The sequence below is a fragment of the Chiloscyllium punctatum genome, chromosome 1, assembly GCF_047496795.1.
Source record: "Chiloscyllium punctatum isolate Juve2018m chromosome 1, sChiPun1.3, whole genome shotgun sequence".
NCBI classification, from domain to species: Eukaryota; Metazoa; Chordata; class Chondrichthyes; order Orectolobiformes; family Hemiscylliidae; genus Chiloscyllium; species Chiloscyllium punctatum.
In genome coordinates, this window is record NC_092739.1 from 76,003,676 (window position 1) to 76,031,675 (window position 28,000).

Genomic DNA, 28,000 nt, shown 5'->3' on the forward strand with positions numbered 1-28,000 from the left:
CAGGATTAGGGTGGGAGGGGGAAGGGGAAGGAGAGGAGGGGGAGGGGTGAGGGGTGAGGAGGAGAGGAGAGGGGAGGAGAGGGGAGGGGGGGGGGAAGGAGGAGAGGGGAGGGGGGGGGAAGGAGGAGAGGGGAGGGGGGGGGGGAAGGAGGAGAGGGGAGGGGGGGGGGGGAAGGAGGAGAGGGGAGGGGGGGGGGGGAAGGAGGAGAGGGGAGGGGGGGGGGGGGAAGGAGGAGAGGGGGGACCAAGGGACTGCCTATATAACTATTCTGTGAGAAGATGCATTATTGCTTTCAAACGTACTCTCTGGAATAGGCCATAAACCTTTGATTATATGTACTACGTGCCTTTGTCTTAATGGTAACTTTTGCCCTCCCCAAGGAAACAATCACATGACTGCCACTGTACTGAAACCAATTGCCTTTTTACCATTTTACAATTTTGTAATAGCAGTTACCTAAGTGGTCAAAGCTGTTTGATATAACATCTACTGATGATATCAAAACCCTAGCTGCGGGCTATAAAAGTAAAGCATCTGCCATGTAAACTTCTGGCATCCTCAAAATACAAGTCATGAATGTGATGAAATACTCTCCACTTGCCTAGATGATGGCAGCCCCAACAACACTCACAAAGCTTGGCACCATTCAGAACAAAGTAGCACGCTTGATTGGCACAAGATCCACAAGCATGCACTCCTTCCACCACCAAAGCTTACTAGCATCAGTGTGTCCTATCTATAGGATGCACTGCAGAAATTCACCAAAGATCCTCAGACAGCACCTTCCATCTAGAAGGACAAGAGCACCAGATATATGGGAACACCACCACCTTCAAGTTTCCTGCTAAGCCATCAGGACTACCTGCAGAAGTCTTTTGTATGGAGAGGGCTAATAGGAAGTGGAAGCAGACAGAGAAAACAACTCCTTAGCCAATGTAACCCACACAGTAGTTCCATATAGTGTAAATACATTTCCTAATTTATTATTAATTTCCCTTCCTGTTTTTAAGACCTGGTGCCAGTGGAATTAAAAACTCCTTGCTTCATGGTCCTTGGGCCTTCTATGTGTTCAAATCTCACATTACACAAATAAAAGTTATTTTATTCTACTTTTCTATAAGGTCAAGTAAAGTTTTTTTTAGGAAATAGCAAAAGCACATAGAAAAGACAGTGCAAACACTTGCACTTTTAAGATTAAGTTTGGAAAAAATAGGCTGCAAGTGTAGTTATCAATGTTAATGTTACGGTTTAAGCTTGTTGGAAAGTAGTACAATATTTTGGGTCTGTATCATACATTTATGGATGCTGCAGTACAATGCAAACTGATGGCATCTCCACAAGATTGCCAATAGCGAAGGAAATAGCGTTGCTACAACTAAAAATCAGCGGTGGGAGCACAGCGCAAGCGTAGCGTCCCTAACACCAAAAGCACATAGCAATCCCTCTAGCCATTGTATAAATACTGCAGAGAGCGCTCTGTTTTAGGTGACTGTGGTTTGACAGGGTGTCAGTGTGGGCGAATCCAAGGAACTACGAACTTTCGCATCGCAGCTATGGCTGACACCTTACGAAGGTTGGTCAATACAACGACCTATAAACTGCTGCAGAATAAACTTGAATCCTGGTACAGAGAATATCACGTGAGTTTTTTTTCCTCATTTGAAAAGTTCTGGCGACTATACCCGGAAGGCACTGGAAGCATAAAAAACACTCATTGCTGAATCTGGCAGCATCTTGTTTGAAAAACCATTTCTTCTTTGCGATCCAAAAATCAAGTTACATCAGTTACAAAATAATTACAACGTTTGCATAAATAAACTATTTGAAAACACATGTCTGATCTCAGCAACAATGAGAATCGTGTTAACATGTGATTTACAGTAGTCTCCCATGATTGATAAGCGGTCAATTTTGGTTTCGATAAATTACTTGTTATTTGCAATTTAATGTGGTAAATACAACCGCAAATATAAAGGTTTTGGTTTAGACTTAACATTCTAATGTTTATTCTTAAAGCTGTTCTTGTTGAAATTTTGCAAGTAAACGTGGAAATTTCCCGGGAGTTTGGTAACTAAGGACGCTCGTTGCTATGGCAATGTGGAAAGCAGCCCTGGTAAAAATGCAACACATATTGTACTTGCAGCTACGCCAAACAATACATTTTTTACTCCTTCAGTCAAAATTATTTTAGCACACTGAGCTCTATGTTAGAGCAGAACTAGTTAACGTTGTTGCACACGCGTTTATACACAATACTTCATTCTTAACTAATTTCTAAATTTTCAAGAGTAGCGAATATTTTCAGGTAGCGTCTCAAGTAAAACTAGAGTAGCAACTTGAGTTAATTTCGTTTTATTGTCTTTGATTTATACACAGGAAGGAGTTTCAGGAAAACCTAGTAATTGCATAAATCAGTAGCTGTCAATGTGTGTATGTCAATTTAAGTGGATGAGCTAAGACAGTAAACATTTTGAAATTTGAATGGTCAATTGTTATCAGAAAAGAAAATAAGAACTGATTTCAGGAAGTGGTCATACACCGACAACAATAGTGGGAAAAGAGCCTGTCAGAAAATAATTTGAAGTCAGTTATTAAAAAAAAGCTCATGCTGGCGCTCAACAGTAATTGCAATAGCTAAAATATTTAAAACTATTTAATATTACAAATGTTGCAAAAGGATACAAATCTAGTTATTCCACACTATCAGACATTCATTCTTTTCATACACCCCTTGAACAGTAAAGAAAGATGGTAGCTAAAAAGCAACTATTGTCAGTTTTATGCTTTATAGCTCTTGTATTTTCGGTATTGTTTTAAAGAAGATAATTTTATTACTTTTCATGCTTTCAAATTCACCTCCAGCATGCCATTATTCTGAAATGGATCCATAACAGTTGCCAAATAGGATTAACATTTCGGGCAAAGGATTTTTATCAGAACAATTTACTCTCACTGCCCTTGTTAAGTTCAAAAGTTAGCTTATAAACATCAAAAGTCAAATATTCTGATAAAATGTTAACCTTGTTTAACTGCACAAGTGCTGCCTACTTTGCCGAATATTTCAGCACTTAATGTTTTCTTTACAGACTTATAAGATATAGCCAGACTCGCCATCCTGTTCTAGATTGACATGTATTCAAATTTATTTTTGACCATCTTTCTACAGAACTTGGAGAAAGAATTACAGTGCTTTTAAAATTTGCAGCTTTTGAATTGGGGAGGAGAACAACTTTCAGTTCTACTTGTGAAAGACTATGATGCAGTCATATTGTGGTAGAGCATAACTGAAATTCTATAGGGGTTCTTGTGATTCACACTCATGACACATGGGGGTTGCTGGCTGGCCAGTATTTTATTGCTTGTTCCTCGTTGCCCTTGAGAAGGTGGTGGTGAGCTGCCTTCTTGAACCACTGCAGTGGTTATGCTGTGGATTGATCTAAAATGTTCTTAGGGAGGGAATTCCAGGATTTTGACCCAGCAACAGTTAGGATGGTGAGTGGCTTGGAAGGGAACTTGTAGATGTCGGTACATCTGCTGCCCTTGTCCTTCTAGATTAAGTGGCTGTGGGTTTGGAAGGTGCTATCTAAGGATCTTTGGTGAATTTCTGCAGTGCATCTTGTAGATAGTACACACTGCTGCTGCTGCTGAGGTTGTGGTGGAGCGAGTGGATGCGGTGACAATCAAATGGGCTGCTTTGTCCTGGATGATGTCAAGCCTCTTGATTGTTATTGGAGCTGCACCCATCCATCCAAGTGGGGAGTATTCATCACATGCCTGGCTTGTCCTTGTAGATGGTGGACAGGTTTTGGGAAGTCAGGAGGTGAGTTACCTGCTGCAGTATTCCTAGCCTCTGACCTGCTCTGGTAGGCACTGTGTTAATGTGATGAGTCCAGTTGAGATGAGTCCAGTTGAGATGAGTCCAGTTGTGCTTAATGGTAACCCCCAGGATGTTGATAGTGAGGGATTCAGTGATGGTAACAACCATTGAATGTGGAGAGAATGGATATCAAGCCTAGAGGTAAAAGTGCCAATCATGCAACTGCTCTCTTGTGGATTGTATCAGATTTCTTGAATGTTGTGTGTGGTCCATCAATTCAAGTGAGTGTTCAGTATTTCATGATAACCTTGATAAATGATGGTTAGGTTTCAAGAGGTCAGGAAATGAAACCATTGGTGTTGTGTGTGCAGCTTAGCTCTCTGCCTGTAGTCAGTGCTGATACCACTGGTTCAGTGAGGCTTCTAATCAGTATCTTTGTGGGAAGTCCAGTATGGGGATGCTATTAAAGTTTGAGGAAATTGCTGGGCGTTCGCTTTTGCCCAGATGTTCAGTTTTGCACAGGGATTTATTTATCAACCCAACTGGCTTGCCATCCAGATTTTACCAGAGGTTTGCATCCACTGCTTCATTATTGAAGGAATTCTGAATAGGTTAAACTCCTGCAGTACCTCCCGACACTGGTATCTGACTAGCACAATCATCTTTCCCTGTGTCAGCCAGTTTTCCCTTTGGTTCCCACTGACCACAGCTTTGTTCAGGCTCCTTATAACTGTAGTGGTTTGAAAGTTGCCTTGATGTAAAGGACAGCTACATCCCAGTTTTCTTTTGACATTCAGCTCTTGCATTTGTGAACTTTTGATCTGCAGCTCAAGTGCTCAAGTGCATATTGTTAATTCTTGGTGTTAAACTTGAATTTGTTCTATGCTGAATATTGCTATCACTCTGTACTTCTATGCCCTATTGATCTATTCTCTCCTGTCTCTTGCACATCTTTTGACAAGATTACACTGTTTTACACACCCCTGTCAAAAATTATCACCACCCCTCTCACTTCCCAATCTCTCACCACCTCTGAGCATCAGATTTCTCCCCCAAGTGTAGTTCTGGCCTGAATATTTAAAGGAGACATACTTACATTGGAGACAGCACAGCAATGATTCCCTAGCGGGCGAATGTGAATATTGTCTTTATAATGAAAGGCTGAGTAAATTGGGCAGGTATTCCCTGAGGTTCAAAATGATAGGCAATCTTGTGGAAACATTCAAGATTCTGAAGCGGCTTGACAGGATAGACAGTAAAAGATTGTTCTGCTGGCTGGGGAATCGGGAACGTGGGGGCACACTCTCAGGATGACTAGTTGATAATTTAGGAATGAGGTATGTTAAATTAATTCACTGAAAGGGTTGTGAATCTTTGGAGGTGTGCACCTCGAGAGAGTTGTGGATATTCCATCATTCATTATTATCTGGAGCAGGTATAGAATCATCATAGAATCCCTAAGGTGTGGAAACAGGCCACTTGGCTCAACTAATCCACACCAGCCCTCCAAAGAATAACCCAACAGGACCCATTCCCCTACCCCTATTACTCTACATTTATCCCTGACTAATGCATCTAGCCTCCATATCCCTGAACTCCATACACAGTTTAGTACAGCCAATTCACCTAACCTGCACATCTTTGGATTGTGGGAGGAAACCGGAGCACCCGGAGGAAACCCACGCAGACGCAGGGAGAATGTGCAAACTCCACACTAAGTCTGTTGCCTGAGGCGGGAATTGAACCGGGGTCTCTGGTGCTGTAGAGGCAGCAGTGCTAACCACTGTGCCACCGTGCCACCCACTAGTTGAATTTATTAGTGGGGCTGGAGTTGCAACCACATAACCTCACACTTCTCTGAATTGAATTTCAATTGGCATTTTTCTGTACACTTAGCCAAACCATTGTTACTTTTTAGTCAATGATCATCCTCTTTCTTCGAAACTACCTGGCCAATTTTTGTATAATTTACAAATTCCTCAATCATTACTTCCTACATTTCACTTTAAATCATTTAATATACACCATAAATGGTTCACTAATGTCCTTTAGGGAAGGAAGCTGCCATCTTTACCTGGTCTGGTCTACGTGTGAATCCAGACCCACAGCCATGTGGTTGACTCTTAATTGGGCAATTAGGAATGGGAAATAAATGATGTCCATGTCCCATAAATGACTAAAAAAACCAGCAAGGGACTCAACAATAAATTCTATGAAACAATACTGGGAATCACTTTCCATTCACAGAAAGATCTGTTGACCATTGTCCTTTGTTCCTGTCACTCAGCAAACTTGGATTCAACTTGCCACATTCCCCTCCATCCCATGGGCTTTATTTTTTCTGAATGACCTGCAATATGGGACCTTGTCAAATGCCTTCCTAAAATCCATGTAGACAACATCCACTGCATTGTCGTTTTCAGTCTTCCTTGTTATTTCCTGCAAACATTCAATTAAGCTAATAAGACGCGACCTTTCCTCAACAAAACCATGCTGGCCATCCCTGATTTAATCCAGTGCCTTTTCAAGTAACACCTAATCCTATCCCTCAACACTGATTCCAGTAATTTTTGCATCACCGAGTTCAGACTAACTTGCATATCCATTGTACCTTTTTTGAATACATATTTCCATACTTAAGATTCCTGAAACTTTAGCTCATACAAAGTCTCGCTCCCCTTTCCTTTCACTCATTATGCTGCTCCCATTATCCATGTCCTCATTGACTTATGTTGGATTCTGGTTCTCCAAAGCCACAGTTATCAAGTTCCCATGTTTATGTTCACATCTCTTCATACTTGAACCACTTGCTATTTCTGTAACCTTCTGTAATCCCATCATCCACTGAATGTGCATTCTCTAATTTTTGTTTCTTGCGTGTTGCTCATTGTGTTTGCCTCATCACTGGATACTGTATCTTCACTTAACCTTTCTCTCTCCCTTGTTTTAGACCATGTCTTGAACAAATGTGTAGTCACTCTATAGACCTCTTCTTGCTTGTATAACTATATTTGTCAATTATGTTTCTTTGGAGTACCTTGTGACATTTTCTACATAAAGATCATTATGTCTGAATTCAGTTTTGTTTGTTGAGCATAGAAATCAGGATTAGTTAGGTCTCTGGAATTGACATAAATTCCAATGCGTTGAAAGATTACATCTGAAAAGTAGAGAGTTTGTAGCAAACCTTTTCTACTGCTGGATAACATGAAGGATTCTTCAATTTCTGTTTCCTTTTTTTGATTCACAGATTAACTCATGTGATCAGAACTTGAATCGCTGCTGTGAACTTATTGAACTGACCTCGAAAGTTCAAGGAGAATTATTCACCATTCTTAGTCTCACAGCAAGTGAAGGTATAGCTTTTAAAACATCAAGACTTATCTCTGCATTTCTCTTTCAGTCCTCTATGTTTTTGGAACAAAATTCAATTCAGATCTTGTTACCTTTGTTACTTGGATCGCAGGCACCAATTTCTACTCTATTTTGGCCATCAATAAGAAGGATTCATTTTTGTGGGTCAGTGGGTGAGAACTGAAGTCACACACCAGCTTTTTCTATGTATTGAAAAAAAACCTTCATTAAAGCTAGCTGAGGAATACTTTCAGTAGGTTCCAGGATTACCAGGCTTTTGTGAAAGAAGACGTTTGAATATGCATTGTCTTTTTGTTTGCATCGTTCTCTACTTTTAGTCCAGATGTTTTGCTTTAAGTGCCTGGCAGAAAGGTGGAGAAGGCTACATTATTAAAGTTGGGAAAGGAAATGTCCTATCATTTTTTTGCAAATGTTTCAGGGTCATTAAAGCTTATGGAGTTGAGAGCTAAACGTTTGTTTATTCTTCCTAACCTGCCATCAGAACACAACACTGGCTGAATTATGCAGTAAATTAATAGGCTGCCTCTGGGAGCCCTGATCAATTAAGAACAGAATTAGGGACCTGACATTGGACAGCCAATAGAAAGCTCCCATCCCATCAGTGGGAGCTAACAATGTAAATAGATGAAGGTGCAAGGTGGAGGTGCCCTCTGAGAAAGCTTTACAAACTTTAAAGTGATTTGAGGCCACAGTTGCCAAAGTTGTTTTGGAGAGGCTCTATTGTAGTCAACTTGCACTCCCTGCCATAGGAAAGGAATAATAATTATAAATGAAGCGTTATTCCTCAAATCCTCTAACAAACTGTTACCATTCATCAGCCAGGACTTTAGGTTTGGTGGGAAAGAGGGGACTAATGAGGAAAAGCTCCAGTTGGTGTTTGCACAATGCCCTTAATTGGTTTATTTCGGGGCATAATTGACTGCCTCACACATATAGCTATCCAACCTCCATGACTGACCTCCCATTCCCTAAAAAGGTTAGATCAACCATATAGATTCAAATCTCCTCAGTTTTTGGCTCATTGGACTGCAGATCTGTATTTGCTGTAAGTTACATCAAAGATGAAAAGGGTGTGAATATAATTTATTCATATTCACTATGTATTTGTCAATGAATGCTTTAATGGATGGCAAGCGAGGTATAGCAAGCCAAGAGATTAATATTTTATCCACTAATTTGATAGGGTAGGTTCTTTTATAGGTGTGTAATTCCCACCTGATTTTCCTGTATTTACTGCAACTCCTCATTCCAGCACAACATAGGAATTCAGGAGTAGAAATAGGCCATTCAGCCCCTTACACTTGCAAGAGGGTGCGATGCCCAGCGCCTATAAGGCAGAGGACATACACACACCAAATTCAATTCATGCACAATATTTATATAATTTGGTTTCTTTTATTTTACATTGCTCCTCCCCTGCTTACATCCTCCACTTCCCTAAGACCGGCCCCCATTATCCCTGTTTATCTCTTGCCTTATCCGGCCTTGTCTGTGACAAAATGCTTATTTCTGGTCTCACAAGGCTGTTTGACCTCATCCCGCTGTAGGTCATTGTTAGGCATATTCTTTCTTCATCATTATCTACCCCCTTCATCTGTGCCTTTCCCGAGGCCGTTCTGATCCCTATGACCCTTTTAATTGGGGTTTGTTCCTGTGTTTCTGTAAAAGTGGGAAACAGATATTTGTATACCTACTGTTTGTACAGGCATATCTAGCTTAGCTTCATCCCCTCACAACATCTTATCTTTTTGCCCGTAATGTCTACCATTGTTTTGCAGTCACGTTTCATTCTGGCATACAATTTTAGCTAATACAAAACAATTATATATTTCCTCCACATCGTTTCCATTCTTGTTGACTCAGCTCGTGGCTAAAACAATTACACACTGGTGTGAGTTCATTTTACTTTGAAAAATGGAATTGCAGAAGTAACATTATTTCTCCCACATCCCACAATTTCCCCTCTTTCTTTAATTACCATTTGTTATCTTCTGCAATTTTTTTTTAAGCATTGCCCCCGAAATTCACAAGCATCATTTCAGAGATTTCATCCATCTTGGTCTCACTCATCTCCTCATTATTTAGTCGATAAAGAACTTCTGCCTGATCCCCTTTTAGGGGTGTCTGTTTCATCAAGGCTGTTTCAATCAGTCTTTGGGTGAGCCCTCGTATACAGGGTATGATACAACAGCCAATGGCCACCAATACCCCGACTACTACTATCAGGGAAGTAAGGATAGAAACCACCATCCCCTTCCATTTTCCAAACCATGATTCAAGCCATCCCGTGAGAGATGTATCTACTTCTGAATTCTCAGCCAGTTCCTCTGCTAAGGTGGTCAATCCCCTTAAGGCCCGAGTAATTGAACCATCAGGTGCAGTGTTATTAGGAATAAAGATACAACAGCTTCCTCCTAACATCACACACACACACCCTTTTTCTGCTAAAATCCTACCAAGGGCCATTCTATTTTCCCATGCCATCCTACTTGTCGCATCAAGCTGGTCTGATATTCCTTTAACCACATCTCTTGTATGATTTATAAATCGCTGTTGATTATAGAAAATGTAATTTATCCAATCTACATTTTTATTAATTGTTATTCACCAAAAGAGAGCTGACTCAAAGCCTGCTGCAATCTGGTTACGAGCCTTGAATTCATCAGGTACTCCCCTAGGGATTCCTACCGAATCGAGATAAATCCTGTCATCGAAAGAAGTGTCTAACAGTAATCTCTTACCCCTTCCCTTTTTCCCTCCTATCTTTTCCTTCTCAAATGCCAGGGTAAATGGAATTGCCAATTGTACAATTGCACATATCCCTCTCCAATCTGGAGGTAGCGTGGGTCTCAATATTTTGCCTCCATGGTACCACCACAGATCCGCTTGGGGAACCTTTAGTGCTGAGTAGTTCCCTCCCTTTTCCGTTTCGGTAACATTCTTAATCTCTATACATAATTTCAGCTCCCCCAAATCTTTCGACCGATTTGTACCTCGTCTACGCACACACGATGTGTGATTTCCAACTGCGGCGGAAAATGTGGGGGGAACTTTTGCATCTTTCTTCTCCAAGGGAGGGAACATCAGAGATAGGGAGGTACAATTCCTATCATTCCATGCAGTCTCATCCTGATACAGGGCTATCATACATTTCATGCCCTTCCTGTCTTGCTTCCACCCGAGCGGAAAGGGAACCACTGGCCGACCGGAGGCACATGCATAGCAATTGCTTTTGTTCAGACTTTTTACAGTATACTTTACCCATTCAACCCAGGCATTTGCATCCCCGTACCCAGTTTCTATTTCAATGGTCTGTTTCAAGTCCTTTACCTCTATAAATTTTACTAGTTTAGGATCATCGGGAGGGGTGAAAGATTGTATCTTATTACCCAGTAGTTCTACCCGTTTTCCCTGTCCTACACTAATTCGGAAACAACAGCCCAAGAAATCCTTCCCATTTGCTTTCATTTCTATCCCAAATGTTTCATTTCATTGTATCTCATAGGTGCCCCCCCCCCCCCGGGATTGTTTCGTGCCATGTGGTTTTCCTTATTGTTAGGTATATTGGGTTACACTTTTTATCAGGACAATCGCGAGCTTGTCGGAAGGGGGCCCGGTGTACTGTGACAAGACCATTATACCAAGTACCGTCCCCAAGGCCATCCCCATAGGACTTAAGATGTATCTCAGAGCTGCGGTACTGTCTCTGATTATCTACATCCCCACAATTTACTAAACTGCATTCATCAGCGTCTATTACTTGTGGATTATCGGATTCAGGAACCATTAATAATACATATGAAAATGATATTTGACAAAATCCCAATACTAAGAGGGCTAGCATTATAACTCTAAGCATTCCCAGTATTCTAAACATCATGCTGAAGCACAAAAAGACTTAATATATAATCTTACAGAAATAATCCCGCGCTCGCGTCGCCACTGTATAATTAGTTACTCAAAGTCTCTTTAGTCTGAGTTTCAGCGGATCTTGCGTTGATTCGGCTGTCCAGACTTCTTTCTCCACGGGAGGGTCCACTGGCCCTTTGATCCGAGTGTAATGAGTCCAGCCTTTCTCCACCGTCCTTATTGCCGTTTCGGTAGTCAAAAGAGCCTGGTACGGCCCTTCCCAGTCCGGCTGCAATTTAGTCTCTATCCATGATTTTACTAAGATCCAATCACCTGGCCGGATGGGATGAACGGTGAATTCAAGGGGCGGAGTCTGTGCCAATAAGCCCTGTTTCCTGAGGAAAGACAAAGAGGAGGACAAGCCCAGTACGTACTTCTTTAAAAACAAATCTTTAGTTTTGGGAATTGGCAATTCTCCATTCGCTCCCAAGTAAGATAATCCAAATAAGATTTCATAGGGGGATAGTCCCATGTCTTTCCTTGGGGCTGTTCGTACTCACAAGAGAGCTATAGGTAAACATTTGGTCCAAGGGAGTCTGGTTTCTATTATCAATTTAGAGAGCTGTTGTTTGAGTGTTTGGTTCATTCTCTCAACCCTTCCCGATGATGGCGGGTGCCATGGAGTATGGAACTCCCAGGAAATTCCCAACCATTTCATTACCCCCTGTAACACTTTAGAGGTAAAGTGAGTTCCTTGGTTGGAATCAATATGGTTCACGAGCCCATATCGGGGAATTATGTGCTCCAATATTGTTTTAGACACTCCATTCGCAGTGGCAGTAGCTAGGGGGTATGCCTCAACCCATCCAGATAAATGATCTACTATGACCAGCATATATTTTAGTCTTTCTACCCTGGGGAGTTCAGTATAATCTACTTGTATACTCTGGAAAGGTCTCAATCCTGGGTCTCTTCCTCCCGGGGTCTGTTTTCTCAAGACTTTCTTATTTACCTTTCTGCATATGATACGTCCCTCACATATTTGTTTAGCAATTGTATATATTCCTTTACATCCATATTCCCTAAGAACTAAATCACACATTGCTTGTACTCCCCAATGGCTGTCTTGGTGTAGGATGGCCATAATCTCTCACATCATCATTTTGTTTAACATTCTCCTTCCATCAGGTAACCTCCAATGCCCGTCTGCTGTTTTTACAGCCCCTAAATCTCTCAATTCATTTTCTTCGCTTTCAGTAAATATAGGAGCTTCCCTAGGTCCTGGGACAGTAGGTATTAGGGAATGAATCACCACTTCTTGTGGGTTCAGGGCGGCTTCCCTAGCCACTTCATCGGCTAATCTATTTCCCCTAACTTCTGGTTCATTTCCTTTCTGATGACCATTTACATGCACTGCTACTATTTCTCGGGGGAGTAATAGGGATTCCAAGACTCGTTTAATCAATTCTTCATGTACTAATTCCTTCCCCCGGCTATTGATCAGCTCTCGTTCCTGCCATACCTTGCCGAAAGTGTGCACAACACCAAATGCATATTTAGAGTCAGTGTATACTGTTTCCTCTTTATTTTCTAATGCCCTAAGGGCTCTTTCCAATGCATAGAGTTCGCAAGTCTGAGCTGACCGCCCATTTGGCAACCTTCCTGCCTCCACCACAATACTGTTTGTCCCGTCTACGACTGCATACCCATTATGTCTTTTCCCTTCAGTCACCCGGGATGATCCATCTATAAAAAGTCTAGCCCCTGCATGAAGTGGAACATCTCTCAGGTCCATGCGGACCTTAGTTTAGTATTCTATAATGTCAAGGCAATCGTGCCCTGGATTCTGAGGAGAGTCTCCTTCCCCTTTCCAAAGAAAGGCAGCTGGATTTAAACAATTGTCAGTGACCAACACTAGATCATCCTTTTCGATTAATATTGCTTCATATTTCAGAATCCGCGAGTCTGTCAACCATCGCCCAGCTTTTTGGTTTAGGATCGTTCTCACTTGGTGTGGGGTGCTTACTATTAGGGCTCCCCCAAATGTAAGCTTTCTGCTTTCCTCCACCAACAGTGGCCTGCACACACTCAGGCCATCCCCGGGATACTGGATCCAATAGCTTCGAAAGATATGCTACTGGTTGTCTCATTCCTCTCCACCTCTGGGTTAATACTCCCAAAGCCGCTCCCTTATCCACGGTAGCAAAGAGGTGGAAAGGTTTATCTAGGGAAGGTAAGGCTAACACGGGGGCATGGATCAGATCTCTTTTGAGTTTCTCAATTAGTTCTTTTTCCTCATCATCCCAACTTAGACATTTTGGTTCCCCCTCTAATAGTTTGAGATATAATTTCTTAGAGTTCTGTGCATAGGAATCAATCCACAATCTGCAATAACCCGTTAGACCCAAAAATTTGTGTAACTCCCGTTTAGTCCTGGGCAGTGGCATCCCCACTATTCCCTCTATCCGTTCCGGGCTTATCTTTCGCTTTCCCTCACTAACTAAATGTCCCAAGTTTTTCACTTCTTGCTCCACAAATTGTAGTTTGTTTTTAGATACCCTCAGTCCTTGCTGGCCCAGGAAATTCAATAATTTGTTAGTGGTTTCTACTACTCTTTCTCTTCTTTTTCCTGTTACTAAGAGGTCGTCTACATACTGCAACAGGGTAGTCCCCTTGGGGCTGCTAAATTTCTCCAATATTTGTTCTAACATCTGTCCAAATAAATTTGGGGATTCCGTAAACCCCTGGGGGAGCACAGTCCACCGGTATTGCTGTTTCTGTCCTGTCTTAGGGTCTTCCCACTCAAAGGCGAACAAATTCCTACTTTCCTCTGCCAAGGGACAAGCCCAAAAGGCATCCTTTAAATCTATCACACTAAACCATTTGTGGTCATGAGGGATCTTACTTAATAACGTATAGGGGTTTGGCACCACTGGGTGCCTGATCTGTACTATTCGATTTAATGTTCCCAAATCCTGCACCAATCGATAAGTTCCATCGGATTTCCGCACTGGTAGTATTGGGGTATTATAAGGAGACATACAAGGGCTTTTGCCTGAAACGTCGATTTCGAAGCTACTTGGATGCTGCCTGAACTGCTGTGCTCTTCCAGCACCACTAATCCAGAATCTGGTTTCCAGCATCTGCAGTCATTGTTTTTACCTTATGGCTCCAACAGTCCATCTCTAATCAGTCCTTCAATTACTGGCTGCAGTCCTCGTTTACCTTCTATGGAAATGGGATATTGTCGCTCACAGACAACATCCCCTTTCCTTTTTAAATTTACTTCAAGGGGAGGGATCTGTAGTTTTCCACGATTCCCTTCTCTAGCCCATACAATAGGGTCTATCTCTCTCTCCACATCCTCTGTCAACATTGCCATTTGGACAACTAATTCTTTTTCCTGAATTCCAATCTCCAGTCCTAAGAGGATAATTAAGTCTCTCCCTAGTAAGTTACTTCCTATATCAGGGATATACAGCAGTTCCCCTGTGACTCTATCCTTCAGACCTTCTATCATCATAGGTTCAAATACTGGAACAGTAAATCCTTCCCCTTTTACCCCTGAAACAGTAATTGACTGTGTCGACATTTCTACTTTCTTTGGTTTAAAATTCAGCAATGACCGTGCTGCCCCCGTATCTACTAGGAAGACTACCTCTTCCCTATAGGGTCCCACCTTCAGGTTTATCAAGGGTTCCTGGTGGGCCCCCGAGGGCAGGAACCCCTGACACCTATTCCTCATCAAAATTCATAAGCGGAATTGCCCTCTCTTCCCTTTTCAGAGCAGGACACTCCCGCTTAAAGTGCCCTATCTTTCCGCAATAAGAGCATCCTGCCTGTGGAGACCTCCAGCTCTGCCCCTGTCGCTCGAACCCTCTATCAAATGCTCCCCCTTGTCCTCTCCCTCTCCCCCTTGTCCTCTCTGTCCGACATGCTGCCACCTACCGCTCCGATTGCTCACTATTGGTTCCATTCTTTTCTTAACTACCTCATCAACCGTAGCTACCATCATTTTCACCTTCTGTTTTTGTCTCTCATCCTCTCTCTTTACAAACACTTTCTGTGCCTCTCTTAACAATTCATCTAATGGCTTTTCACTCCACCCTTCTATCTTCTGTATCTTTCTCTGTATGTCTGGCCATGCCTTTGTCACAAAATGTACTTTCAAAAGACCCTGTGCCACAGGGTCCTCAGGGTTCATTCCAGAATATTTCCGCATTGAGTCTCTTAATCTTTGCAAGAAAGCTGAGGGAGTCTCATCTTTCTCCTGTCTAACTTCCAAGGCTTTAGTCAAATTCTGTGACTTCGGAACTGCCTCTCTTATTCCTTTTAGAATCAGATCTTTCAATTCCCTCATTTCTTCTCTATGCTCCGGGTTTTGATTTTCCCACTGGGGGTCTCTGAGGGGAAACTTCACCTCTCCCTGTCCAGCATCCCCATCTCCAATCGGGTGTTCCCTGTCCCATATTTTAATGGCTGCCCCTTGTATAAGTCCCCTTTCTTCCCCAGTAAATAGTATATTCAAAATGGACATTAACTCAGCCCAGGTATATAGACTGGGCCCCAAAAATTGATCAACTTGTTCAGACAACCCCACCAGATCCTCAACCAGGACCTTCATTTCTTTTTTAAATGTTCTGACCTCCCCACTGCTGAGGGGGGCACTTACAAACCCAATCTCTTTGTCCCCTATCGGTACCTCCCGAAGGGGATAAGTCGTTACGTTCTTCCCCTTTTTTTTGTTTTTCCCCCTTAGGCTTTGATTTAGATCCTCCAGAGGCCTCCTCTACATCTACTGTAGCTGTCCTTTCTTTTACTGAGGATTGAGGGTCAGGAACAATAACATCCCCGTCCACCGCCCCTTCATCCTCCTCTTGTGAATCATCTGTTCCCTGTCCCTGTCTGTCTGTCTCTCCTCCTCCCCCATGTTCACCTAACCTGATTTTATGGTACAGGTGGTGGGGGGGGGGGGCAAACAGCCAAGAGGATCCCAGGGACTAGGTGGGGCAGAGGGGGAATCCTTTGTCTTTACTACCAACATTCGCAAACTGCCCTTCCAACAGGACGCATAGTCCGCCTCCTCTTGACTAAAAGGTTGTTTTTCATTCACATACAAATCTAAATACTGACATACCCAATCCTCGTCCGAACCATACTTTGGCCAGAAGACAGCCGGACGAAGGATCGGGTCTTTGGTCCATACTAAACAACAATATTTAATCATTTTCTTTTTATCTTTTGCCCTTGTACAAGTATTACTTATCCATTCCCGCAACATCCTCCCCAACGGACCTTCACGAGGAATGTTACCAGGGACTTTTTCTTCTTCCTGTGCTCTGTGACAGCTACTCTGCCTATCCCCCATTTCCCGGGGCCCTCGCTAGTCCCTCAGCAAGTAAATACCCCTTGTCCCAGCCACCAAGGCAATACTTAAAAGTTAGGTTTCTTACCTTGGTCTGTGCACAGAGTTGCCTGGCCCCTTTTCGCCGTATTTTCTATCGAACGCCTATCTCTGTCTGATTCAGATGTCTCTCTTGTGGGAATCGTACCAGTCGCCCAAGGGAGCAGACCAAACCAGGTCACAAGACAGCTCCTCAATGGAGAATGGGACACGTCTTCCCAGTGTCCAAGGCCAGTCACTCCCCCCGGCGATGGAAGAAAATCCCGGACGAGCCCCCAATTGTGAGAAACAAAGCTCACACACTTCAATAATTGCAGTCCGAGACAAAATCTGAATCAGCAGTGTCCTTTATTTTTACACTTGCAAGAGGGTGAGATGCCCAGCGCCTATAAGGCAGAGGACATACACACACCAAATTCAATTCATACACAATATTTATATAATTTGGTTTCTTTTGTTTTACATTGCTCCTCCCCTGCTTACATCTTCCACTTCCCTAAGACCACCCCCATTACTCCTGTTTATCTCTTGCCTTATCCGGCCTTGTCTGTGACAAAATGCTTATTTCTGGCCTCACAAGGCTGTTTGACCTCATCCCGCTGTAGGTCATTGTTAGGCATATTCTTTCTTCATCATTATCTACCCCCTTCATCTGTGCCTTTCCCGAGGCCGTTCTGATCCCTATGACCCTTTTAATTGGGGTTTGTTCCTGTGTTTCTGTAAAAGTGGGAAACAGATGTTTGTATACCTACTGTTTGTACAGGCATATCTAGCTCAACTTCATCCCCTCACAACATCTTATCTATTTGCCCGTAATGTCTACCATTGTTTTGCAGTCACGTTTCATTCTGGCATACAATTTTAGCTAATACAAAAACAATTATATATTTCCTCCACATCGTTTCTATTCTTGTTGACTCAACTCTTGGCTAAGACAATTACACACTGGTGTGAGTTCATTTACTTTGTAAAATGGAATTGCAGAAGGAACATTATTTCTCCCACATCCCACACAATAAATTTGGAAGTATTGCGAACTCTGAGAATGTCAGTGAATATTTTTGAGTGGGTGTGGCTGATAAAATAGGTAGAGATATGGCTGATAAAATTTGGTGCATGATAAAGTGAAGTGATCCATTTTGGTGGAAAGAACGAAGAGAGAGTTTATACATTTAAAAGTTACTATTTTTAAAAAGGGTAAAGGAACAAAAGACTGGACGTCTCTGGGCACACATTGTATCTGGCAGGGCAGATTGGGAAAGTGATCATTAAACAAATGTGGTCCTAAGGTTTATAAATAAAGGTGAAGTACAAATAGCAAGGAGGTTATGATGAACCTCTGGAAAATGTTTCTTCAGCCTCAACTGAAATTTTGTCTAGCTCTGGACACCACACTTTAAGAGGGATGTGAAGTCATTAATGTGGGTGCAGAAAAATAACCTGAGAATAACTTCAGTTATGATGGGTATCTGTGGTGAGGATAGATTGGAGAAAACAGATGTTTACACTTTGTTTTGAAGAATAGAAGGTTGAGAGGAGATTTAATTGAGACATTCAAAATAATGAGGACTTTAGAAAGAGTAGAAAAGATACAGGGCTTAAAAGCCAGTGTACACTGATTTTAAGGTTATTATCAAAACCAAAGGCAGCATGAGGAATACATTTTGATGAGGTTTCTGTATCAGGAATGCCCTGAAAGGGGGGTGGAGTTAGATGCAATGCTTTCACAAAGAAAGTAGCAGAATACCTGAAGTTGGATAGGGTAAATAGGCAGTCTTTTCACTGGGTCGAGAAGTCCAGAACTAGAGGGCAAAGGTTTAGGGTGAAAGGGGAAAGATATAAAAGAGACCTGAGGGGCATTTTTTTCACACAGAGGGTGGTACGGGTATGGAATGAGTTGCCAGAGGAAGTGGAGGAGGCTGGTACAATTGCAACATTTAAGAGGCATTTGGATGGGTATATGAATAGGAAGGGTTTGGAGGGATATGGGCTGGGTGCTAGCAGGTGGGACTAGATTGGGTTGCGATACCTGGTCGGCATAGATGGGTTGGACTGAAGGGTCTGTTTCCATGCTGTACATCTCTATGACTCTATTTGTAGAGATATAGGGGAAATGACAGGGGAGTGGGACTAGCTGAATTGTTTTTCTAGAGAACTGGCATGGGGTGGCACGGTGGCTCAGTGGTTAGCATTGCTGCCTCACAGCTCCATGGTCCCAGGTTTGATTCCAGCCTCGGGCAACTGTCTGTATGGAGTTTGCACATTCTCCCCGTGTCTGCGTGGGTTTCCTCCGGGTGCTCCGGTTTCCTCCTACAGTCCAAAGAAGTGCAGGTCAGGAGAATTGGCCATGCTAAATTGCCCCATAGTGATAGGTGCATTAATCAGAGGGAAACAGGTCTGGATGGGTTACTCTTCGGAGGGTCGGTGTGGACTGGTTGGGCTGAAGGGCCTGTTTCCACACTGTAGGGAATCTAATCTACTGTGTGGAATAGATCAAATAATCTCCTGTTGTGTAACTGTTCCACTGAGGCAGCATATAGTTGTCAGGTCCAATTTGAAGGCATGGTCAGAGAAATCAAAGTTGGAGGAACCTCAAATGGGTACCATGCCACATAGATATTTTCCGATGAACCTGTTCAGATATGTTATTATACACCTCTGAAGCCGGTGGGATTTGAACCCGGGCCTCCCGGCCCAAAGGTAGGGACACTACCACTATGCTACGAGAAGCTTATGGTCCCCATAGTTGCATTCTCAAAAGTATTAAAGATCAAGTCATGTTAAAATGCAGATCCATTCTGTATGTTGTCAATGTAGTAACAGCATGGGTAATGCACTTCTGCTTTTCACCAAGGGGATGCACTTCATACCTGTTATACTGGAAGCTTAGCACTTGATAAATGGCCATAGTGCAGGAGGATTTTAGAGCTGTCTCTCACCGGAATTCTCAGGAAATTACTTAATGATGATTTTAAGCCCAGTGGAATTCCATCTGTAACATTAGCTTCCATGGGGATAAGTATGTGGGGTACCATCTAATTGAGAGTGGGATATGTTATCAGTGATGTGTGAAATTTCAAACTGTCCCAGTGGATATAAATCTCTTTTTGGTGTTATTAGATTTTGACCATGAGGTGATTGATTGAGCAACTAAAATAATGTACATCTATATATGTTTCATCAGGAGCGTTTGTATTATTTGTTTCTGTCACATGAGATGTGGGGATCAGTGGTTACACCAGCATTTACTGCCCATCCCCGAATGTCCTGGAGGGTCATAGTGAGCCTGCTCCTTGAACTGTTGGAGTGTCAATGCACTAAGGCAAGGAGTTCCAGGACATTAAATGGTGCTTTCTAATGATCAAACTGAATCTTTGTAGTTTTCACTCTTTCTCCCCTTTTTTGTCTGTCCCTGGTCATTCATGGACAAGTGAAGAAAACATTTCCCAATTATTCAACTGTGGCTGCCAGTCAAAAATCAAGAAACTGTGTATGTAATGTTTTTTTTTCTTATTTTAATAACAGACAAAAGGAGAACTGAGGGTGCTGGAAATCTGCAACAAAAAAATTCCAAAGTAACAGGGCTCTAGAGCCTTATTTTACAGATGCTGCCAGACCTGCTGAGTTTCTCTACCACATTCTGTTTTGGTTTCAGACAAAATAAGATGTTTCAAATCAGACTGTAAAGACTGCAATGTCATTAAACACACCAAAGATTGACAAATGAGTATTTAAACACTTAGTTTGATCTTCTTTATTTTACTTTACTTTCTCTTTTTTTTAAAGGTGGTGTTTATTCTGGTGTTGATACGATCAAATCCCGCTTCCTGCCCTGGCTTGGGTCCAGCTTTACAGTCCTTACGTCAGGGGTAACATCTGATACTAGCCTTACTCTCATGAAGGTATATGAATAAATATACAATCTGACTGAGGCTTGCTCTTGTGATTGAAAATCTTTGAATCATGTGGCCTGGAACTTAATTCTCTGTCTTTGACTGACAGGTAAAAATGTGCTGTAGCAGATATCTGAAGTTTCTTGCTGTTAATGCGACTCAATCCCTAACACTTCAGCTTGAAACCTTTTTGCCCACCACACTGCTGTGTGAATTGATGATGGCACAGGCAGGGAAACAGTACCTGGGTGAACAGCAATAGAGAGGCTATTTCCTAGCCAATCTGATTTGAGACAGAAATAGTGAAAGGACTAAGTAGGAATGAAAACTCGATAGATGAATTCACCATGAGATTGAATAAACAAAAAGAAATAGAGAGGCTAAGAAAATTTTGACAGAATATTAAGAACAAATAAAAGCAGTTTTACATAATTTTGGATTTTGAGAACATCTTAGAATTACAAATGCGAATGAACACTTAATAATTCATTTTTAGCAAAAGGAATGTTTGGTTATATATAATAGTAGTCACCTTGTTGAAAAGTTGCTTACACTCATTACTTGCTCTGATTACCTACTACAGCACTTTGGTTTCTAACCAAATACTGCACAAATACAACAACATCATGCCTTTCAATGTCTACTTCAAAGGTTAGGTAGACACTTCGAATGGGTTGCAGATTTTGATTCATTAACATGTAAATCCCAGAACTTCTTTCAAGTCACATTCCTGAGATAATTTAAGGTTTTATTTAAAAAAAGGTGGAAGCGGTTTGTTCAATACATTGATCTTTTACCATAAATTGTGTGTCCTGCCCCACTTGCTACCTGATGAAGGACCAGTGCTCCGAAAGCTTGTACTTCCAAATAAACCTGTTGGACTATAACCTGGTGTTATGTGATTTTTAACTTTGTCCACCCCAATCCAACACTGACACCTTCACATCATACTTAAGGAGGGTAAGTGATATGGATTCTGCATAGAACCATTTCAGCACTGATGCCAAGATATTCTCTTCTGTAGATTTTTGATCACAATACTTATTGCCCTGAACATTTAATCAATTCAAAATAAATACAAAATTTTCCAATACATTACCCATTATATCATAGAGTAATAGAGATATACAGCAAGGAAACAGACCTCTTGGTCCAACTTGTCCATGCCGTCCGGATATCCTTAATAAATCTAGTCCCATTTGCCAGCATTTGGTCCATAACCCTCTAAACCCTCCCTATTCATAAACCCTTTTAAATGTTGTAATTGTACCAGCCTCCACCACTTCCTCTGGCAGCCCATCCCATACATGCACCACCTTCTGCATGAAAACGTTGCCCTTAGGCCCCTTTTAAATCTTTCTCCTCTCACCTTAAACCTATGCCCTCTCGATTTGGACTTCCCCACCCTGGGGAAAGACCTTGTCTATTCACCCTATCCATGCCCTCATGATTTTATAAACCTCTATAATGTCACCCCTCAGCATCTGACACTGCAGGGAAAACAGCCCCAATCTATTCAGCCTCTCATGAGTTGATTCGCAAACTTTCACCACAATATGTATCTACTTTTTGACAGCTTGTATCCGTTTTATGCTCCATTCTCGTGCCTTATAGAACTCTTTTCTTGTTTGCCTTGCTGAGTTAGTTTATCTACAGTATGCTATTTTGGGCCAATGTTCATCTCCAAGGGGTGAGGGGGGAGGGGAGAAGGGTGTGGGGGGAGGTTAATAGGAGTCATGGGATTATTCCTGGCATGGTCTGACTACCTTGGGACTAAGTGCCCAAAAGGATGAGATTTTCATGGCTGTTGTTGGAGGCAAGGTAGGGATGGGGTGATGATGTAAGGGGCTGGATGTGGTGAGCTGTATTTGGATTGCCTCCAAACAAAATTTAGAGGTGGTCATAGCAGCTGCTGGTTGCCAGGGCAGTTTGTTTAAAGGTTTCACCTCAGTGTTTGGGACTGCATTGAAAATAGCTAACAAGGAAACAGAAAGGCCCTCACACACCAACTTGTACCCCCTTCACCCCTGCACCAAGACATGAGCACTCAACAACTTCAATTGCAAGGCGTTCCATGGGCTTCAGTGATAATGCAAACTACTAGATTTCTAACCTCACAGCCAAAACTATGTAATGAGTTTTAACACTAAATCATTCAACAAATTCCAATAGTAAAAGTTTTTGGGAGGAAAACAAAAGGACCTTATCTTAAACAGCAGAATGTGGAGATGCCGCTACCATTTTTTTTCATCCTAATTACTAAGAGGCAGATGTAAAAGAAATTAAATGGTTATACAGGTCTTGTTCCCTTCCCTGATATCCCCCCCCCCCCCCCCCCCACCCCGACCCCATCCAACCCTCAATTTGAATGCAGTGCAAGTATCGATGAAGCAAACCCGCATGCAAGTACACACCAATGCAAGGTTAGCAAGGCTAGGAAGGAGCCCTGCATCAGAGCAGGAGTAACAGAGTAACCCATAATTCAACATTTTGTTTCACATGGAAAACATTTTGAGGTAGTTACTGTCTTGGATATACATGGGTTTATTCCAAGCATCTCAGCACAGTTCAAAAATAGAAATATTAAGAAAAAAGGCAATGTCCAACTGTCTTTATAGGGGGAGATGAAATACTGATTATCTTGTTTTCAGTGAAGACTGGTCTGTTGCTGGATTCACATCACCTGAAGTGTCTTTGTTGTGCTGAAGGTTGTGATGATGAATCTGCTAGTGTCAATATGATTAACCTAGTTCAAATGGAATTTCACTCTGTGTGAAGTTCACCGGGGGCGATCAGAGTGAGGAATCCTCCGAAATTGGCCTCAAACTGCTTCCAGCATCTTCAAAATTCAACCTCTGATCTATCACTGCTACACAGTAACATTGTCTAGCAAGTATGGGAGTGAATATCAAGCAAGGAGGGGGATTAGATTTTGTCATGATGCTTTTCACTGTCAAAGTTCAACTGCATTGGCTGGTTGAACAAGTCAGGGACATGTAGGTTAGGTACATTAGTTGGGGTTAAATGGAGGGGAATGGGTCTGGGTGTGTTACTCTTTGGAGGATTGGTGTGGACATGTTGGGCTGAAGGGCCTGTTTCCACACTGTAGGGATTCGATGATTCTAACTGACAACTCAGAGATCTATTGACACACCTGAGCCCTTACTCAGGTTCTTTTGTCTCGGCTGTCAACTTCATGATGTTTCTCTGTACAAAGTTCAGATTTTGATTGCTTGCAGTTATTGACAGTTTAAAGGATCAAGATTATTAGGTTACACTTTTTATTAGGTTATAGTGCAAATTAGGTTGTTTTTCCAAGCAAGTGTAAAGCCATTGTGGCAACCTATTAAAGCGTTTTTAAAAAACGCATCATACAATAACTTTGTTGTTCACTGGGTGGATGGGCTTGGAATGCCATAGCTTGGCATGAGGGGCCACAAATGCTGTTCATTGTGAATAATCTTGGAACAGTATGTCAGCTATGTATTTCTGCAAATGAAAATAAAGAGTTCAAAGTTTGGTAGAAGATTTGTAGCTCAGGTGCTCGTTGTTGTGGTTCTGTTCGCCGAGCTGGGAATTTGTCTTGCATTCTCCGTTCGGTGTTCTCTGTACCATCACGTCTGGACAAATTGCAAGACAAATTCCCAGCTCGGCGAACAGAAAATGAAGAGTGAGTCACCTGCTGCAATGTCATCTTGTATTATTGATGATGGTGTATATGAGATTGATCAACAACTTGTATTTCTAAAGTAATGTAAAAAAAATTCCCAAGGAGCTGCACAGGAACATTAAAAAGCAAACCTTAATGCTGAATCATATAGGTCAGATGACCAAAAACTTAATCAGTGGGCATCTTAAACAACCTGGACAGGTGGAAAGATTTAGACAGAGAATTCCATAGCTCAGGGCATTGCGAGGGTAATTAAAATCAGAGATGTACATGAGGCCAAAACTGGAGATGACAGAGACCCTGAAGGGTTTTTCAGCTGGTCAAAATTAGAAAAAGGGAGGGACAAGGTTATTGAAGTGATTTGAAAATGAGATGAGGATTTTAAAATGGAGGAGTTGCTTTGCTGGGACTGAGCTTAATCAAAGTTTGAACCAATCTACTGTGTAAGGCTATTGTTTCGAAGTAAAATTAATGGAAACAAATGAACTTTAATAGTCATTTAAAAGTAGTATCTGTCAGAATAAACATTCAATCTACCTTTTTTATACTTCAGTTTCTTATTTTGATTTACAATTCCTTCAGATTTTTGATTGCAGATGTTTTGCATAACTGCACACGCATGCTAATATTTGTGGTTCACTTTCCAGGAATCTGCTGAAAAGGATCAGAAACTGAGGGAACAGGCAACAGTCCATGAGAAAGAAATGATAGAATTGGAGACTGAATTAAATACAACACGTCGCCAACTTGGAACCGTCAAACAGGAGTAAGAAAGCTAAGCTGAGAGTCAGGAGTCTCTCCAATATAGGGTTGATAATTGAAGATTAATATTGATGAGATTTTTTTTTAAGAAGACTTCTTGTAGTTTAAAGGCAATAACACAGTAGTTGGTACGATGAATGTTTAGAAGTCTAGTGCTTGTCGGTCATCCATCAGGGCTTGTAATAGAGTCTTGTCCATTTGCTGGAGAACTAACAGGTCTTGGATTACTTCTTGGGGATGACCTGCTCGTGTCCAGTGGCCAGCATGTGCCCTGTCAGAGACCTGGGGCTGGAGATGGCTTCCATACGCCAGAAACCCAGGAACAATGAGATACCGTAGGCCAAAGGTGAATGAGGGATAGTTTGCTTTTTAGTGAATATCAGCAGTCAGGACATGACCTTAAGTGGGCATGAATTGTCTTAGTTGGGTTCCAGGCAGGGAGGCCATCCATGAACCCTGGACTTAATCAGACAGAGGCAGAATCCCCACAATGCACCGTCTCATCCAATTATGTGTTCCCACACTCCAAACACCCTACAGGGGATATTAAATTCCGCCATAAGCATCAGCTTTGCTCTCTCTAATAATCTATTCCCTCAAGTGAATGTCCATTTTGGTTCACATTTGATCATGGAAAATTCAAACGCGATCCTGAGAGTGGTAGAATTGCAGCCCCAATAAATACCGACTGCCTCTAGGAAAACTTGGTGAGAGAGATTTATTTTGAAAATTCCTGATTTCTTTAAAGATAGTAATATAGTCTTTGTATAATAATGAAACCTGATTGCTACTTTACTTTAGGCTGCTATTGACAATTTTGCAAAATTGTGCCAAACCAAATCTGCCCCAGTGTACACATAACAAACATAACTATATTGGCAAAATAAATGAAATTGAACAAAACCATATGTTTGGATGCATTATTATTGCTGATAATGAAAGGTGAAAAATGCTGTTTTTATATTTTGATCGAACTTTTAAAAAGCTTGCTTTGAATTCATTGCAGATGCATCCCTTTTGCAACAGATGTAATCAATATTAAACTTTTCATTGATATAGATTATTCAGTTAAATAGATGAATATTCATCAAATTATTCTTGTATATACACATAACAGAAATCAGAAAATATGTTAGATCATGTCTGTTATAACTGAAAACAAGATGCATTTCAGTGTAGCTTGAAACTGTACTAATTAAGCTGGACTGTGGAGTCTTCCAATTCACTGTCAAAATCCCAAATCTTCTCCACTTCTCTACACAAGACTATGAGCTACGTTACCCCAAGTCACAACCATTCCTCCATTCTCAGAATTAAAAGCAAAGGGTGTGCATTAATATGATCCCATAACATGTTCCTCAATTATCCCAAAGCTTTTCACACATAATGGATTACTTGAAGTATGTAGCTAAGTGTCCATTTTTCACAGAAGAAGTTTGTGCAAATTACAATGCAGAAAATGACCATTTAATCAGTTTGGTTTAGGAGTTGACCAGGACATTTGAACTTCCCAACTTCTGGAATCTTAAAAATCCACCACCCTATGGACAAAGGAGACATCGGTTTGATGTTTATGCAAATAGCAGAACTCCAATAGCTGTATGGAAGTGTCTCTAAAGTCATAGAGATGTACAGCATGGAAACAGACCCTTCGGTCCAACCCGTCCACACGGACCAGATATCCCAATCTAATCTAGTCCCACCTGCCAGCACCTGGCCCATATCCCTCCAAACCCTTCCTATTCATATACCCATCCAAATGCCTCTTAAATGTTGCAATTGTACCAGCCTCCACCACTTCCTCTGGCAGCTCATTCCATACACGTACCACCCTCTGTGTGAAAAAAGTTGCCCCTTAGATCTCTTTTATATCTTTCCCCTCTCACCCTAAACCTATGCCCTCTAGTTCTGGACTCCCCCATCTCAGAGAAAAGACTTTGACTATTTATCCTATCCATGCCCCTCATAATTTTGTAAACCTCTATAAGGTCGCCCCTCAGCCTCTGACACTCCAGGGAAAACAGCCCCAGCCTGTTCAGCGTCTCCCTATAGCTCAAATCCTCCAACCCTGGCAACATCCTTTTAAATCTTTTCTGAACCCTTTCAAGTTTCACAACACTTTCCGATAGGAAAGAGACCAGAATTGCATGCAATATTCCAACAGTGGTCTAACCAATATCCTGTACAGCTGCAACATGAACTCCCAACTCCTGTATTCAGTATTCTGACCAATAAAAGAAAGCATACCAAACGCCTTCTTCACTATCCTATCTACCTGTGACTCCACTTTCAAAGAGCTGTGAACCTGCACTCCAAGGTCTCTTTGTTCAGCAACACTCTCTAGGACCTTACCATAAAGTGTATAAGTCCTGCTAAGATTTGCTTTCCCAAAATGTAGCAATCCATTTCTTCTGACTTGGAAATGCAAACCAGGTGCTGCTGGTGCTTATTGCCAATATGTTTCCTCCAAAAACAATTATTATGTTCCATTCTTTCTTTTGTGGCTTTTATCTCTTCATTTTTTGTGCATTAACAATCATATTCAAAATCTGGCATAGAATCTGTGGAAATGTATATACATCCTTGGAAAACAAGATGGTGTTTTTGAACAGAGTTTTTGAGTTAGGAGCTTACAGGGTGACCTGGACAGGTGGTCGGATGTATGGCAGATGCAGTTTAATGTGGATAAATGTATGGTTATCCACTTTGGTGGCAAGAACAGGAAGGCAGATTACTACCTCAGTGGAATCAGTTTAGGTAAAGGGGCAGTACTGAGAGATCTGGGTGTTCTTGTACACCAGTCAATGAAGGCAAGCATGCAGGTATAGCAGGTAGTGAAGGAAGCTAATAGCGTGCTGGCCTTCATAACAAGAGAGATTGAGTATAGAAGCAAAGAGGTTCTTCTGCAGCTGTACAGGGCCCTGGTGAGACCACACCTGGAGTATTGTGTGCAGTTCTGGTCTCCAAATTTGGGGAAAGAAATTCTGGCTATTGAGGGAGTGCAGTGTAGGTTCACGAGGTCAATTCCTGGAATGGCGGGACTACCTTACGCTGAAAGACTGGAGCGACTGGGCTTGTATACCCTTGAGTTTAGAAGACTGAGAGGGGATCTGATTGAGACATATAAGATTATTCAAGGATTGGTCACTCTGGAGGCAGGAAACATGTTTCCGCTGATGGGTGAGTGCCGAACCAGAGGACACAGCTTAAAAATACAGGGTAGACCATT

General features: G+C 41.8%; 1 protein-coding gene across 2 annotated transcripts in view; it reads left to right on the plus strand.

Moving 5' to 3' along the window:
- Positions 1-1,507: 1,507 nt before the first annotated feature.
- The window catches only part of spata18 (spermatogenesis associated 18), a 77,665-nt gene continuing 51,172 nt past the window's right edge, over positions 1,508-28,000 (plus strand). For both annotated transcript variants that reach the window (XM_072569162.1, XM_072569171.1), the window contains exons 1-4: positions 1,508-1,641; positions 7,069-7,174; positions 20,233-20,348; positions 24,657-24,775. In XM_072569162.1, the coding sequence (XP_072425263.1) occupies positions 1,555-1,641; positions 7,069-7,174; positions 20,233-20,348; positions 24,657-24,775 (428 nt within the window). In that variant the 5' untranslated portion in view covers positions 1,508-1,554. The remainder of the gene's footprint in view (positions 1,642-7,068; positions 7,175-20,232; positions 20,349-24,656; positions 24,776-28,000) is intronic.